This window comes from Anolis carolinensis, chromosome 2 (assembly GCF_035594765.1).
Source record: "Anolis carolinensis isolate JA03-04 chromosome 2, rAnoCar3.1.pri, whole genome shotgun sequence".
NCBI lineage: Eukaryota > Metazoa > Chordata > Lepidosauria > Squamata > Dactyloidae > Anolis > Anolis carolinensis.
The window spans coordinates 243,742,017-243,757,148 of record NC_085842.1 but is presented as its reverse complement, the minus strand read 5'-3'; the positions used below and the strand labels follow the sequence as shown (position 1 = coordinate 243,757,148).

General features: G+C 40.2%; 1 protein-coding gene across 7 annotated transcripts in view; it reads right to left on the bottom strand.

Annotated features, from left to right (window-relative positions):
• Positions 1 to 15,132, bottom strand: part of tjp2 (tight junction protein 2) — a 95,501-nt gene that overhangs the window by 23,386 nt on the left and 56,983 nt on the right. For 6 of the 7 annotated variants that reach the window (XM_062971972.1, XM_062971968.1, XM_062971969.1 and 3 more), the window contains 4 exons: positions 6,127 to 6,180; positions 4,781 to 4,905; positions 4,088 to 4,190; positions 1,290 to 1,863 (listed from right to left, as the gene is read on the bottom strand). In XM_062971972.1, the coding sequence (XP_062828042.1) occupies positions 1,290 to 1,863; positions 4,088 to 4,190; positions 4,781 to 4,905; positions 6,127 to 6,171 (847 nt within the window). In that variant the 5' untranslated portion in view covers positions 6,172 to 6,180. Of the gene's footprint in view, positions 1 to 1,289; positions 1,864 to 4,087; positions 4,191 to 4,780; positions 4,906 to 6,126; positions 6,181 to 10,945; positions 11,033 to 15,132 lie in introns of those variants that run through there. The other variant, XM_062971974.1, reaches the window with a different exon arrangement.

The following is a 15,132-nucleotide window of genomic DNA, read 5'->3' as shown; positions in this document are numbered from 1 at the left end:
ATGTATTAAAAATATTGACTACAAAAACACTGGCTATGAACAAATTGACTACAAATAGAGATAGATTTGCATAAAATGAGCGTACAATAACAACATTGTCAGAATTTAAATCCATAAAAAGTTCAATCCTTGCTGCCTAGAGAAACATCTGTGGATCTAGGTGGGAGGCAAACTGCGTTGGATAATCCAGAACATTGGATAAGTGAATGTTGGATAAGTGAGACTCTATTGTATTTCCTTTCTATTCTTAATTTATTCTGTGGAAAAATAGCATAAGCTATAGAATTCAGCAGGCTGAAGTCAGTACAGTGATACCTTGACTACAAGTGTAATTCATTCTGTGACCAAGTTCACAATTCAATTTGCTCATTAAGTCAAATCAAATTTCCCCATTGAAATGAATTGAAATCCAATTAGTCTGTTCCAGCCCCCCAACACAATTTCCCCTTTTAAGATCTCAGTCACAGAATGAATTACCGTATAATGAACAATTTTAGACTCAACCCCCCCCCCCCCCCTGTAAGAGGCCCGTGACACTACCTGTTGGGGGCCAAGGTGGAGGCCTCCCTATGGTACCCGGCTGAAGGCCGCAAGCTGGCTCTGCTTAAGGTGGTGGGTATTCTCAGGTTAGCGCTACCTTTCACCAGAGTGCCAGCCCAAGCCTTGCAGGAGGTAGCACTAGCACAAGAGGTGGCAATAATGCAGGGCCTGCTCGTGGCCTTTAGGGTAGCGCGGAACCTCTTCGTCCACCGGGCATGTGGCTTGTTACTCTGATTGCACCTTGCATCTCAAAGTGAGAAACGGGTTAAGCGATGGCTCGTATTTCAAAAAATTGTATGTTGGGTTGCTTGTAAATCAAGGTATCACTGTATTCATTTTAAATTTAGAACAAAATGTCCTAGTCCAGGTGCTTGCAGACCGCATGTACTACTTGAACGGTACCTTAAATTTTTTTCCAGAATGATAGCATACAATGTCTTAGAATCCAGTCTTTGCATTTCAATTGCACAGAACCATCTACAACGATGTGAACTGAACACTTGAAGTAACAGTTAAGCAAGTCTAATAATTCACATGACCACTTGGTCCAGCTACATTAAACTTGAAACTCCTAAAAGAACACATTCCCAAGATTCCATTTTCCTCTTTATTCTCCATGGAAATGACTACACATGACCGTGGTTAGGTGAAGCAGGGAAAAGCTATGAGATAAGCATACATGCAAAAAAATAATGAGCAAAAGGAAACATTTATATTAATACAGACAACCAAACTCATTGCGCACTTGCCTTCGTTTGATCTACTTTTAGTGAGGAGAACATTAACTGGCCCATTTGCTTCCTGTGGTGGTCCATACTCATAGTGGCGATGCAATTCAGGAGAGGAACCCCGGGAATTAAGCCTGTCTCTGCTCCTGCTTTTTGCTTGTTTTTCATATGGAGGGTCAGGACGAGATTGCCAATTATAATCTCTTGGCAGGCTCCTACCACCATAACCATGATCATACACATCCTCACGGTCAACGCTCCTGCCTCTGCTTCGGGGTCTTTGGTATTCACGGTCCATACTTCTCTCTCTATCCATGCTCCGGCCCCGACTCCGATCCCGACTGTAGCCACGCTCCCTGCTGTGGCTGCGTCCCCTATCCCTAGCAGTTCTGTAACCCTGGTCAAGGCTATCTCCCCAGCTTTGGCTGCGGCCTCCATTTCCACTACGCCAGCTCCTTTCACTGTAGCCACTCTTGGCACTTCTACCATCCAGGTCTGCACGGTCATCCATGACATCAAAGGCTCTATAATCGTAGTCAAGAGAGGGACTCCTTTGAACGGCTGGAAGCTGCACTTTACATGGCCTCTTCACTACCTATTTGTAGAACACAAGAAAAAATTGCCATTATAATTTTGTATTATAGTTAATAATCTTTCACCACAAAGTTCAGTTCAGATGCAGAGCCTTTGGCCATGTTGAGTTCATTGCAATTGCCCTATACACATTCAGCGTTAAGAGATGCCAACATCAGGCCCTCTGAAAGCACATCACTGGCACAGCAGATGCACCACACACACACGAATTTGCATCTTCCAAGCACAGAAATAGCTCTCCTGTATAGCACTATCATTTCTAAAGAAGAGAGGAGATTTCTTCCTTCTAGCCCTTTCCTTTCCAAATATTACATTTGTTGCCCCTACAAATGGATTTCTATACTCTTGAGATATTGGTCTTCTGTTGCAGACGTTCTGACTTATGATGACCCTAAAGTGACCTATCATAGGTTTTTCCTGGCAAGTTCAGGAGTGGGTGCTTTCACCTTCCTCTGAGGCTGAGAGAGTATGGCTTGCCCAAGGTTACCACCCCATGTGCTTCTATGGTTGAGTAGGGACTGGCATTCTGGTTTCCAGAGTTGTAGTCCAAAACTCAAGCTATTGGCCAGCAGCGCATAGTTATTTTAACTTGATTCTATGGTATGTGGGAGAGGAGAAGTAAAACCATATTGTATAGTGGCTTTGCATAAATGTGTGTGTTGCCTGGGAGGAGGAGAGTGAAAAGTTACCTAGAAAAAAATATTTATCCTGATGAAGGACAGACAGAAAAGTAGTGACTACATTTAATGCTGTTCTTTATATAATAATCTCTCAATTATTTGACAGGTTAGGGATCAGAGCTTTGTTAAAAAATGAAACAGTTGAAAAGTGGAACTGCTTTTTTTAGCTTGCAAATGCAAGAGTGAACACAAGGTGGCGCTCAGTCAACTAAGGAAAAGAAAAATAGCATGTAAAGTAATTGAGGGGGGAAAAAACCAATTTGCCATCTAAAGGAAAGAATAGACCATACATCAAAATATGGATCAGGGTATAATTTTGAATGGTCAAAAGACTGGAATGACAAAAAGCAGTTATTAAAAAGCAGGAGACACTTGTATAGCTAAAACATCATCCTTCACACACAAGGAATCAAAGAATTGGAAGAGAACACAAGGGCCACTCAATCCCTTACACTAGAAGGTCTAGGGAAACTTCAGAGTTTGTACAAGTATTAAAAAAAACATGGAAAGAAACAATGAGAACCAAGCATTCTGTATGGGCACTGACTGCTAACAAATTAAAAACTGGGGAAATGGCACAGGATGAAGTGTGGAAATGTGAATGCTCTACCACCACACAGTTATTGCTGGGCCCATGTTTGAAGTTACATTTCTCTAAAGAGAAATTATGAGTACTTCTAATTCTCTGAGGGGCATTAAAAAGATTCATTAAGCCATCTGTCATTCTTCTATGATGCGGAATTACTGTTTGTTAAACATATGAAATTGCCTGACACAAGCCCTTGGCTTGTTTATCATGTCACTGCCTGCTCCAGCTGTCAGTGGCTCTCCAGGGATCTCAGATGCCTTCCTCACATCTGGATGTAAGGCATGTGCTCTCTGACAGAACCAGAGCCCTTCCTTCTTGTTACTGGGACATATCTCAAAAATGTATCTATGGCTGCACACACATTCATTCCCATTCTTTATTGCAAGGGTGGGAAATGTGTGGCTCTCCAGGTGCTGCTAGAGTGCAAGGACTGCTGACCGACAGGTTGGCGGTTTGAATCTGGGGAGAGCAAGTGAATTCCCTCTGTCAGCTCCAGCTCCCCATGTGGGGACATGAGAGAAGCCTCTTACAAGGATGGTAAAACATCAAACATCCAGGCATTCCCTGGGCAACGTCCTTGCAGATGGCCAATTCTCTCATACCAGAAGCAACTTGCAGTTTTTCAAATTGCTCCTGACATGGAAAAAAACTGGGAAGTGGTGGAGCACATGTGCCTCAGTTCTGCCCTATGGGACTTCTAGTTAGAATACATAATTTTGAATTACAAATCTTCACAATTTTCTGGGGGGGGGGGGGAGTGGAAATCAATAAGTCATGCAAAAATCATGCATCCTCTGTATGATATTGAACAGATTGTTGGATCCAAATGCTGAACTGAGTACTTCAAATCAAGTAGTTACAGGGCCAAAAACACACATTTCTCTTAAACGGCAGTTTTGTCCCCTCCTGCCCATCTCCACCATTGGCTCAGCAAACCTAAGTAATAATTAACTTACAATGACAGCCACTTTCCCACTTTTCCTTAACTGTTGCACAGCGAAAGAATGGAGTACATTTTCCATGGGTGTACCGTTAACCATCACCACTCTGTCGTTCTCTCTGCAAATAGAAGCATACAGTCAGCTTAAGAAGAAATACTATACTCATCACAGATAATAATTTCACTCTGATTAAAAATACAGTGCTTCTGTTAGTCCTATCCTTGGGCAGTTAAGAAAGTATTCCATCCACCACACAAGAGTCGATTCCACTACCCAGTGTGCCTTGTTTGGAGTAATGAGGCAATCTTGGAAAATGTGGGTGGTTACTACAACAGCTAGAACCTCAAAGAAGTTCAGGGAATGAAGACACACTCGTATCAGGTCCTCCAGACTTTACTCAGCCAAGGAACAAGCAGAATTAGTAGAAAATAAAGATATGGGTCCTGCATTCCTGTATCTGCTCTGTTATATCTACAAGTAGCTAACAATCAGGGAATATTGGATTATTGCCCTTATCATTCCTGACTAGTGGACATGGTAGATAGGGGTAATGTGACTTCTATTCCCAAGCATCTGTGATTTTTTTGGTATCCATGGGGGTCCTGAAACCAAACTTTGGGATATATCAAGGGCCGACTGTATTTAGAAGTTTTGTTTGCAAAATGAGAAGAGAGAGACAAGGTGTGAGTATGTGTGTGTGTCACCTACTGAAGCAATCCATCTGCTGGGCCGCCTGCAAGGACATCTGAGACAACTATGGATGTTTCACCATTTTCAAAATGGGGGTTATCTCTGCCACCAGAGACTGCAATCCCAAACCCTCGCTTGGAGTCCTAAAGGAAAAGAAAAAATAGAGCCATTTATTTTATTTTGGATCTCACCCCAAGATATTAAACAAACAATTTTAATAAACCAAAAAATCAAATCTAAAACTGGCAGAAAGCAAAGCCTACATCATAGGGAGAAATCCTATTAGTGTACTATGGGCATCCAATTACACTAGTGGAGATAGACCGTGGAAACAGGAGGGAAAAGACTGCGAGAACACTGACTGCAAAGGAAGTATTGCAGTTAAGTCTCCTTGCACTTTTTGTCTATCATTCCTTATCCCACTGGGTAAGAGATATCAGACTATAGTTCAACTCTTGCCTCTGGTATATACTAACACAGCAACCTTACTCTTAGATCCAGTTCTCCACCCCTGTGTACAACAAGAGAGAAAAAATACTGACTTTTGCAATGCTGCAGAAAGTTTACTTTGACAAAACACTTGAAAGCACTATGTTCATCCTACATAACATATAGATTACAGCATTGTAGATTAAACAAAGGAGCATAGATTTATACAGGCATAATATGTAAGTAGTACTGTAGTAAATAAATGAAAGCGACAGTTGCATCGTTACTAAATAACTGAGGACACTAAAATCTGCAACAAAATGTAACCTCTTAAATGTACATATGGGGCCCCCAGTGGCACAACGGATTAAACCACTGAGCTGCTGAACTTGCTGACTGAAAGGTTGGCGGTTCAATTCTGGGGAGTGGGCTGAGCTCCCGCTGTTAGCCCCAGCTTCTGTTCCAAAACATGCAAATGTGAGTAGATCAATAGATACCTCTCTGGTGGGAAGGTAATGACGCTCCATTCAGTCATGTTGGTCACATGACCTTGGAGGCATCTACAACGCCAGCTCTTCGGCTTAGAAATGGAGATAAGCACGAACCCCCAGAGTCGGACATGACTAGACCTAATGTTGGGGAAAACCTTTACTTTTACCTTTACTCAATGTGCACATAATGTCCATGTGTGAGAGCATCACAGAAGAATTCAATATACCACCATCAACAACAAAGAATCAGAGCTAATGTCAAAATGTTTGAAAGATGCTCAGTTTGGTTTAAATACTCAAATTAAAAGGCCTGAAAATGTTTTGTGATGGAAAATTGATTGCTCTAAGGACAGGGTCGTGTGGGTTTGTCAATACAATATCAACTGATGCATGCATGCATGCATGCAAAAAAAGCTGTTAGAAAACTGGACCACAAGTACTTACCTTTTGTAAGGTCACTGTGTACTGCTCCCATATCAACTCTTCCATGCCTGGGGCCTATTACACAATGAAAAGCCATAGTCAATAGAACATCAAAAAGAAAAGAAATCTTGGCATTCTCCTCTCCCCCAAGCAAGCAGGTTTTCAAATACATGACTTGGATGTATTGGATATTAACTGATGATCACTTAGTGAAACCAAATCTATACCAAAAATGGGAACAAATCTTTTATTCTTTCTTGCGCCAATATCTGAAATTCCCTATTGAACCAGAGCTCAATGAGGGTGTGGGAAAAGGCCAGATCATTCACTCAAAAGAGATATTTGGACAAATAACAACATCTAATGTCACACATTCACCAGCTTCACAACAAAACTCTAATATCCAAAAGAATGCATAAATTTTCCATTTGCACATATTTTTATATTTTGCCTTCTGCAAAGGCTGGGTTTTGGAAGTTTTAAGCCTGGAGCACTGCTAAGTCGAATGAAAGAGCAAAGGAATGAGAACTGAATGAAAAACTGTTAAGGAGCTGATTTCATGATCATGGTGGGAAAATCCTCTCCCTGAGACATTGAAGAAATAGCTGAGAGTCATAACAGATATGGCTACAATAGATGAGTAAACAGTCCGTCTGTATTTTTTATTTCGTTATGGCTGTTTCCACCTGAAGGCCTTCAAAGTATCTTACATAATACAAACAAACTAATAAAACTCTAACACAATATTAAAATTGAAATAAAAAAGAAGAATGTGAAAACCACCACAAAAGATGCATCCAAATAAGGCTTTTATTGTGTCATCATCCTGCCTTGTTTAACAGAATTTTACTGGAATATAGGTATCTTTCTATTTTTTTTCTTGCCCTTTCTCTTACTGAAGTGAGACTGAAGAGGGAAAGTCAGAAAAACTACACAATATCATTTAATAATAGCACAAGAAACCCTATCCTGAAAATAATATTAGAATAAGACAACGTTCAAGATGTTTCATTCAGCGCCAAAGACCTGAAGATACAAAACGGTAGCCCAGCAAAATGTCTGTAGTTTGAACAGTGCTATATTTGTACTGAAATGAATGCTTTCCATATTTGTAATGAGACATATGCAATACATACATGTGCAAAGTAACTCTTGGTCTACAACATGATACCATTCTTAAAACCATAGTTAGAAGAGATTGCAACTGATGTATGGCTATCCAGCTTCTGTTTAAAAACCTCCAAAGATGGAAACTCCATGACTCCAAGGCAGCACATTCCACTGGATAGCTTGTGCCATCAGGAGGTTCTTCCTAATGTTTAGATGGAATCTCTTTTCCTGTAGTTTGAATCCACTGCTGTATGTTCTAGTCTACACAACAGCAGAGAACAAGCCTGCTCCATCCTCAACATGACATCCCTTCAAAGTAACCTCTACCAATGATGATGCAATTGTGCCACCTCATCAAATCCATTAGGGAAAATCTTTTACAGGTACTCCCTGATCTGGTGTTTGACTGTGTCTACCACTTTGCCTACACCAGTGATTCTTCAACCTGTGGGTCCCCAGGTGTTTTGGCCTACAACTCCCGGAAATCCCAGCCACTTTACCAGCTGTTAAGATTACTGGGAGTTGAAGACCAAAACATCTGGGGACGCACAGGTTGAGAACCACTGGCCTACATCACTGAAGCGCTGTCCATGAAGACTTCACTTCCTCTAAGCAAACAAGTGAACGTTTGTGGGCGTCCAATCAGGGTTTTGGGGATGGTACTTCAATGATGTAGAGAAAGTGGAGGATGCAATAAAATAGTGAACTAAGGAGAATATGAAAGAGTTTTTCCAAAGTGAATTTGATGACTGGGTTCAAAAGTGCCACCAATGTATTGCCTTTAGTGGAAACTAGTACCATGTTGCAGACAAAGAGTTACTTTGCTCATGTATGTAATTGCATACATCTTATCCTGTTGATAAAGTAGTTATGCCCTGACAAGCATTACTTTCAGTATGAGACTCCTATTTTATTTATTGGGTTTATATCCTTTCTTTTTCCCAGAACAGGATTCACAAAGTGATGGTCCAGGTACTGATGCCAGTCCATGAACTGACTACCAGTCACTGATGAGTTTCCAGGAAAGAAATATTATATATATGTTACCAACCCCTGGCATATTGGGTAAAATCAGATAACTTGGGCAAACCACAGACCACTTGCTACAATGCAGTCTGTACTTTATTTTAGCAATTACAATATACAGTACACCGGCAGAGAAGAATGGAAGCTAAATAACCCTTTTTTATTTCCAACCCTTCCCTACCCTCCCCCCTCCCTTTAACAAAAATGGTAAGCCCATTTGAAGATGAAGGCCCAAAAAGGGGCCTGGCCTCTCTCTGGTAGTTTAGCCATCACACCATTGTGGCCAACAACTCTTGGAGAATTTCCTCCAAAGATGCCATTACTGATCCTTAATATTCAAGCAAGCACACAAGCAGTCAGGTTCGAAACCATTTAATACAAAAAAGGAATGCTTTTCAAACATTTCACGTTGATGACACACTTTTTAAACATGCATCATTTTGTGACACAGTAATTCAGTCTTACTAGCAAACCGGAGGTTAAACCAATCCTTTATAAGAGATGCATAAATTGCATAAATTGCAATAGCAAAATGTTTGCAGACATATTTCATGCAAACCTTTCATTTACATTGTAAAAATGTATTATTTGCATGATAACATACATTTCCAAGATATGTTCATGCGGCATACCTCCACACCTCAGACAACATGTTAATATATTGTGACACACAGTTTGAAAAGTTGTGTGCTAAAGGACAACCTCTAGCATGATAAACAAGGCCTAGAAACTAATGGAAAACTTATTCAAACTGCTACAACACTAGTTCAATCTGCTGTAACAACCAGTCCTAGATTCTGCACAGTTGCAGCCTATGTTATAATAACTGAAGTTCTCAAGCTGTCTTCAAGGATAGCCTCATACATAAAGCTTTGCAATATTCCAGGTTTGGGGGAAGAGATTACTTATTTATTTACAGTATTTATATTCCGCCCTTCTCACCCCGAAGGGGACTCAGGGCGGATCACATTACACATACAAGGCAAACATTCAATGCCTTAACATAGAACAAAGACAAGACAAACACGGGGCTCCGAGGTTATCATGAAATGTCCCTAGAAAGTGCATCTTTGCTTAGGTAGGATCATAGTAGTTATATCATTTAAAGCTGATACTTGGGTCTCAAATGACAGAGCCAGATCAAAGAGTACTCGCAAGACTCCTCCCAAAGATATACAAACTTTTAAATTACTTTTGCTGCTAAGGTAAGTTGTTGTTGTTGTTTTTGTTGTGTGCCTTCGAGTAATTTCTGACCAAGGACAACCCTAAGGTGAAGCTATCACAGGATTTTTTGTGACTCACCCAGGTCACCCAATGTGTTCACATGGCTAAGCAGGAATTTCTTCGTGGTCTCCAACATCATGAACCACTATAGGCAATTTAAGGACAAACATGGAGGCCTACTTTGAATCAACAGGAACTTTTTACAAGCATCTTCAGTGCCATCAGAGAAGATGCAGACTTACTACTTTAAACAAGCACTAAATTGTGTAGAATTACTACCCGGTTAAATCACAAGCTCAGTTAAATTACTTTTTGTTTTATATTCACACTATTTTTCAAACTGGTCTTGACCTCCTTTAATCCTGCCCTTGCCTTTATTACACAAAAAATGCCAATAGATTTCTACTCACTGCAATTGGAGAATTTGAAGAGTGCGATTTGATTAATATAAATGCATAAAAATATTTTCATTTTCTGAGTAAGACACAAATCGTTTCACTATTTGTGAAGATAGTGTATCAACTTTTGCCACAGAAGATGGCAGGGAATATAAATATTTCTTGGGAGGATTTCTGCAAAGAGAAAATAAAACTGTCTCTGATTTTTTCATCCTGTAGTAATCAGAAGCTAAGAGGAGCCAGCTCCTGAGGTTATATTTTGCAGGGCAGGGAAGTCAGCCCTGACAAAGTACTGGAAGTTCACCTTGGGAGTTCACTAGGCACAAAAGCCATCTGTGCTGTTCTAAATCTCTAACTCATAATCTCTTTAACATTATAAAATTTACAGCTGTTTGCCACTGCAGAGATACTAACCAATGCTGACAGATTAATGGAAGAAGCAAAATGACCGTGGGGGGCTGGGTAAGACCACAGATGTTATAAGTCACCATCTGAAGACTTCTGACTGTACAAGAGAGGAGATTAAATGCTCTGTCCTAACAAGCATGAATTTCCCAACTATATTCAAAACCAATAAACTTAGGCCGGATAATGAGAAGCCAAGAAATGAGCCAAGTACCACCCATTCGCGAGAAATATATTAATGTAACATTTTGGGAAAGTGCAAAACTAGAACATAAACACATTATGCACTGCCATAGCATTAATCTAGTGTATTCACAAGACATTTAGCAAATTCTACCAAAGTAATATGAAATTATTATTATTTTTTTATTTTATCACAGCTACAATTTGTGCACATAATTAATTCTGATTATGTGTAATATTATTTTTAATAATATTTTGGTGATTAATATGACAGTCATATTTAGCAAACAGGCTCTTCATAAATATTTGGCAAGCATAAATTCAGAGGCTCCTAATTTCAAATTATGCTAAACTAACTAATAGTGCTATATTTGCATTCCTTTAAAATAATCTTACCTGAATCATCATTTTAAAACAATCATAATGAATGAGTTAAAGCTAAATAATATATATGTATGGAGATAAATAAAATAAATATTAAAAAATTAACTCACGTGCCATTTTAAAACCCTCAACTTTTTCACAGTATGCAGCCACATTCGTTGTAGAGCTTGAGCTGTCTTCATTCTGGCTGGCTATAATCTGTTAAGGCACTCTGAACATCCCAGTCTTTTCATCAGTTTCTACCACTCAAACATTGTTATGTAATTCTAATACAATAGTGGCCTACATACTCAGCCAATCCTGCCATCATTTCACATGGTAACATATAAAACCCTCCAAACATGAGAACACATCTACTTCTTCAACTAATATCAATTTCTTAACTGAAAAATAATCCAGTATGGTAATTTTACATTCCCGTTTAAAGAACTAATAATGATAACCGCTATGCAAGAAACAATATGGAGAATATTTCTCCTCCAAGGAGATTTCAGCAACATGGAGACTAGGCAATGACTCAAACAGGATTTAACATAAAAATATTGTATGCCACAATTTGAGGCAGGAAAAAATGCTTTTTGGGATTACAGCTCCAAGAATGCCCCAGCAGAGCATGCCAGATGGGCGTTTTTGAGAATTGCAAAACACAAATTGTTATTTTGTTTTTTGAGTTCTGAGATCACAGTGGCACTGATGGTCTCTAGCATGTCATCATGAGGCCAGACAGAGAATTGGGTAAATAAGGGTCACTTTTTTACTTAATTATATCATGAGAAACCTATAAGAAGCAAGAGTAAGGAACCACCTGTGGTAGATCACCGAGACCTTTGACCACCTCCATAGCCTTCCCTTGAGTGAAATATCTGAGCCTCAGGAGCAATTCAATTGCTGAGTTATTCTCCAACTGGCCAGTAGATACTGGAAGATAAATCCATGGCACTTTTACCTAAGTCCTAGGACTTTACAAATGAGCACACACCCAAACCACTTTAAGGATGGATGCCTTTCCTAAGACCTGTGAGGCAGTTCCAGAGCACTACACTACATCAAGAGGGTGATACTGTGTCCATTCTTACATTCTTACCCTGCTACCTAGCAAGATAAAGTCTATTCACCAACACTATCCATACCCAATGATCCATGTCTCTCGCATGAAGTTTGGCAAGCAAACCAAAATAAAAGACTACACAAGTAAAAGGAGGAAAACATCCCAACCAGTCCTGAAGAAACCAGCGAAGCTCAAACTGTAGGAAAGGTAGGATGTAAAGATGCACAGAAAAAGAGGCACGGGGAGAGACATGCAGGCCTTTTATGAGCCCCCATTCTCACCTTCCAAGCTCCCAGTACTTCATGCCAGGTCCAGAGCATCCAGGACTCCTTTCCATGGAGGTCATCAAACACAACCTCTCCCCTGCATCACCGTGTGGGTCTGGGATCCCTTTAGGCAGGCCACTGTGGGCATCCACATATACCAGAAGGGACTGAATAAAACAGGATGCCTTTTGTGATGGATCCCCTCTACAGGCTGGCCCCTTGGGCTCATGTCATGCTCCTTTCCCCTTTCCCCTTCAACATCCCTCCCTGGATCAGGTCCCTGAGCTTCAAGATGATCTCTATATGGACCAGTGGATGCACTGTTTTGTAGGTTCACTGTGCTAAGTGTGACCAGATTATCTATTAAAACTTCAAAGGAACATCCAAACAAACAATTGTGAAAAAGAATAAAGACGCAAAGGTGTATTAATCCTCAATTAGATCACACATTATTCCCTGAACTATTTCACAGCTCCCCAAAATCCTCTTCAGCTCTTGTACTTGGCTGGCTGTCCTTCTCTATTGCAGATTTCCTCTATCTTTATGCCTTCTTCCCATCTCTCTGCAATCCTTTGCCTCTCTCTAGGCCATCTTTCCTCAGCTTCTGTCAAAATAATTTCAATTTTATATCTTTTTTCCTTCACAGGCCCCCCTTCACAGCATTCCCTGTGATTGCTCAGTTCCTCCTCCCAGCATGTCTTCCCTTGCACTGTTAACTTGCTCCATGGCTCTCAGCAACCAGTTGCTTTCCGCTAAGCTTACCCAGGGGCAATACTAATGGCAGTCATCCCTCCTACTTGATGACTGGTTCTGTTCTCCAATAACTTAATCTCTCACCAAGAGGCTCTCACAGTTAGGATGCTTTCTCAATGGAGGAGAAAACATGTAGCTCAATAATGCCACCTCCTGGCTGACAAAGCAACAGTTAAGGCAGTTGCATCTCTCTGACACCCACACCAACTGGTTTTTGGCATGGAGAAGAGCGGCACATATGTATGTACAAGGCAAAAATAATATAGAAAGCTACATAAGAACAAGCCAGCCATTACAGTTGCACTTTATCCAAATGAGCTCCTATGTGCACTTAACTAGTTATGCCAAGAGTTTACTCATCTCAATGATGTGTCACTGGCAGGAAGCTACAGAAAGTTTCTGTCAGGTGAATTTTCTGGTTTCTGATCACATACTTTGCTCATAAAAACTTGTCTACTATTTGGTGAGTAACCCCATCTAACACTAAGATTATCTTACAAAAGAAAACTACGAACAGTTAAATAGCCAAGACAATAATGCTCACAGCATTACAGTAGATCTCTATATTTCTTAAGTTTAGTTAGTTATATATTAAAACCCCTTTCTGGAGGAAAGAAATGGTAACCAGGGACCAGATTGTCTGTACTGAGATTGCCATATATCTCTTGTGGAATGAAACTACCCATATTTACTTGAGTCTAATGTGCTATCAAATCTAATGTGCACCTGAAAACCCTGAAACCAAAAAAGTATTTGCTGCCAAATGTAATGCGCAGTGGCAGAAAGTGCACTCTTTGTAATTTGGCCAAAAGAGGTGAACAGTTTTAGCATGCTAAGAATTCCTTATTTAAAAACAGAATCATAGTGTTGGAAGAGACCTCATGGGCCATCCAGTCCAATTCCCTGCCAAGAAACAGGAAATTGCATTCAAAACACCCCCGAGAGATGGCCATCCAGCCTCTGCTTAAAAGCCTCCAAAGAAGGAATCGCCACAACACTCCATGGCGGAGAGTTTCATTGTTGAACAGCTCTCACCATGAGGAAGTTCTTCCTAATGTTCAGGTGGAATCTCCTTTCCTGTAGTTTAAAACCATTGTTCCACATCCTAGTCTCCAGGGCAGCAGAAAACAAGCTTGCTCCCTTCTCCTTATGACTTCCCCTCACATACTGATATATGGCTATCAAGTCTCCTCTCAGCCTTCTCTTCTGCAGGTTAAACATGTACAGTTAGGCCGCTCCTCATAGGGCTTGTTCTCCAGACCCTTGATCATTTTAGTCACCATCCTCTGGACACTTTCCAGCTTGTCAAAATCTCCCTTCAACTGCGGTGCCCAGAATTGGACACAGTGTGATTCCAGGTGTGGCCTGACCAAGGCAGAATAGAGGGGTAGCATGACTTCTCTGGATCTATACTCCTTATTGATGCCAGCCAAAATCCCATTGGCTGAAGTGTTAGAACACAAAAAGGAACCCATAATTAGATCCATTTCATTCAGCAGGGGCTATTTTGTTATTCAGGTTTTTAGAAAAATCTGGTGGAACTTCCTGAAAATAAATGAAATCATCATTTTCTTTCAGTTGTTAATACCTATTTCCTGATTTTTGGAAAGTTCTCAACAAGGTTTTTGTTTGTATTTAGTAACAGTAGTTTTAGAATGAAGAAACTATGGTGGTTGGTTTTTTATTTATGCAGAAATTGAGCACTATTATTTACACAAAACAATGTGAACGTATGTTCTCTGGCTCTTGGTACTGTAGAACATTGATTCTCAATCTGATCTTCCAGTTGCTTTGGATTTCCAAGTCCCAGAAGTTCTGGTCACCTTGGCCAACAGCTAGAGAATATAGGACTAGATGTCAAAATACCCACAACACCACCCCAGAATACCTTTGGTTCTACACTTGCAAACAGTTCTTTTTGACATTGTGCAGTTGCTCACAAATCATTCAGTATAATTTATTTAAAATCCATGTATGATGATGGTGAATGCACAAGAACTTTCATGACATGTACCTGACACGTACTCGAGATGTCAATAATACAGATTTCAAAAGATATCTTTAGGAACATCATACACACTTAAAAGCCTAAATATGGAAATAAACCAAATAATGGTAAGCAAGTAATCGCTAGTAGGCATTTGAATCCATTCACCTTCTGAGAACATCACTTCCTCCATCACAACAAGGAGATATTGGATTGAGGATATCTAATTACGACTCCTTCCAG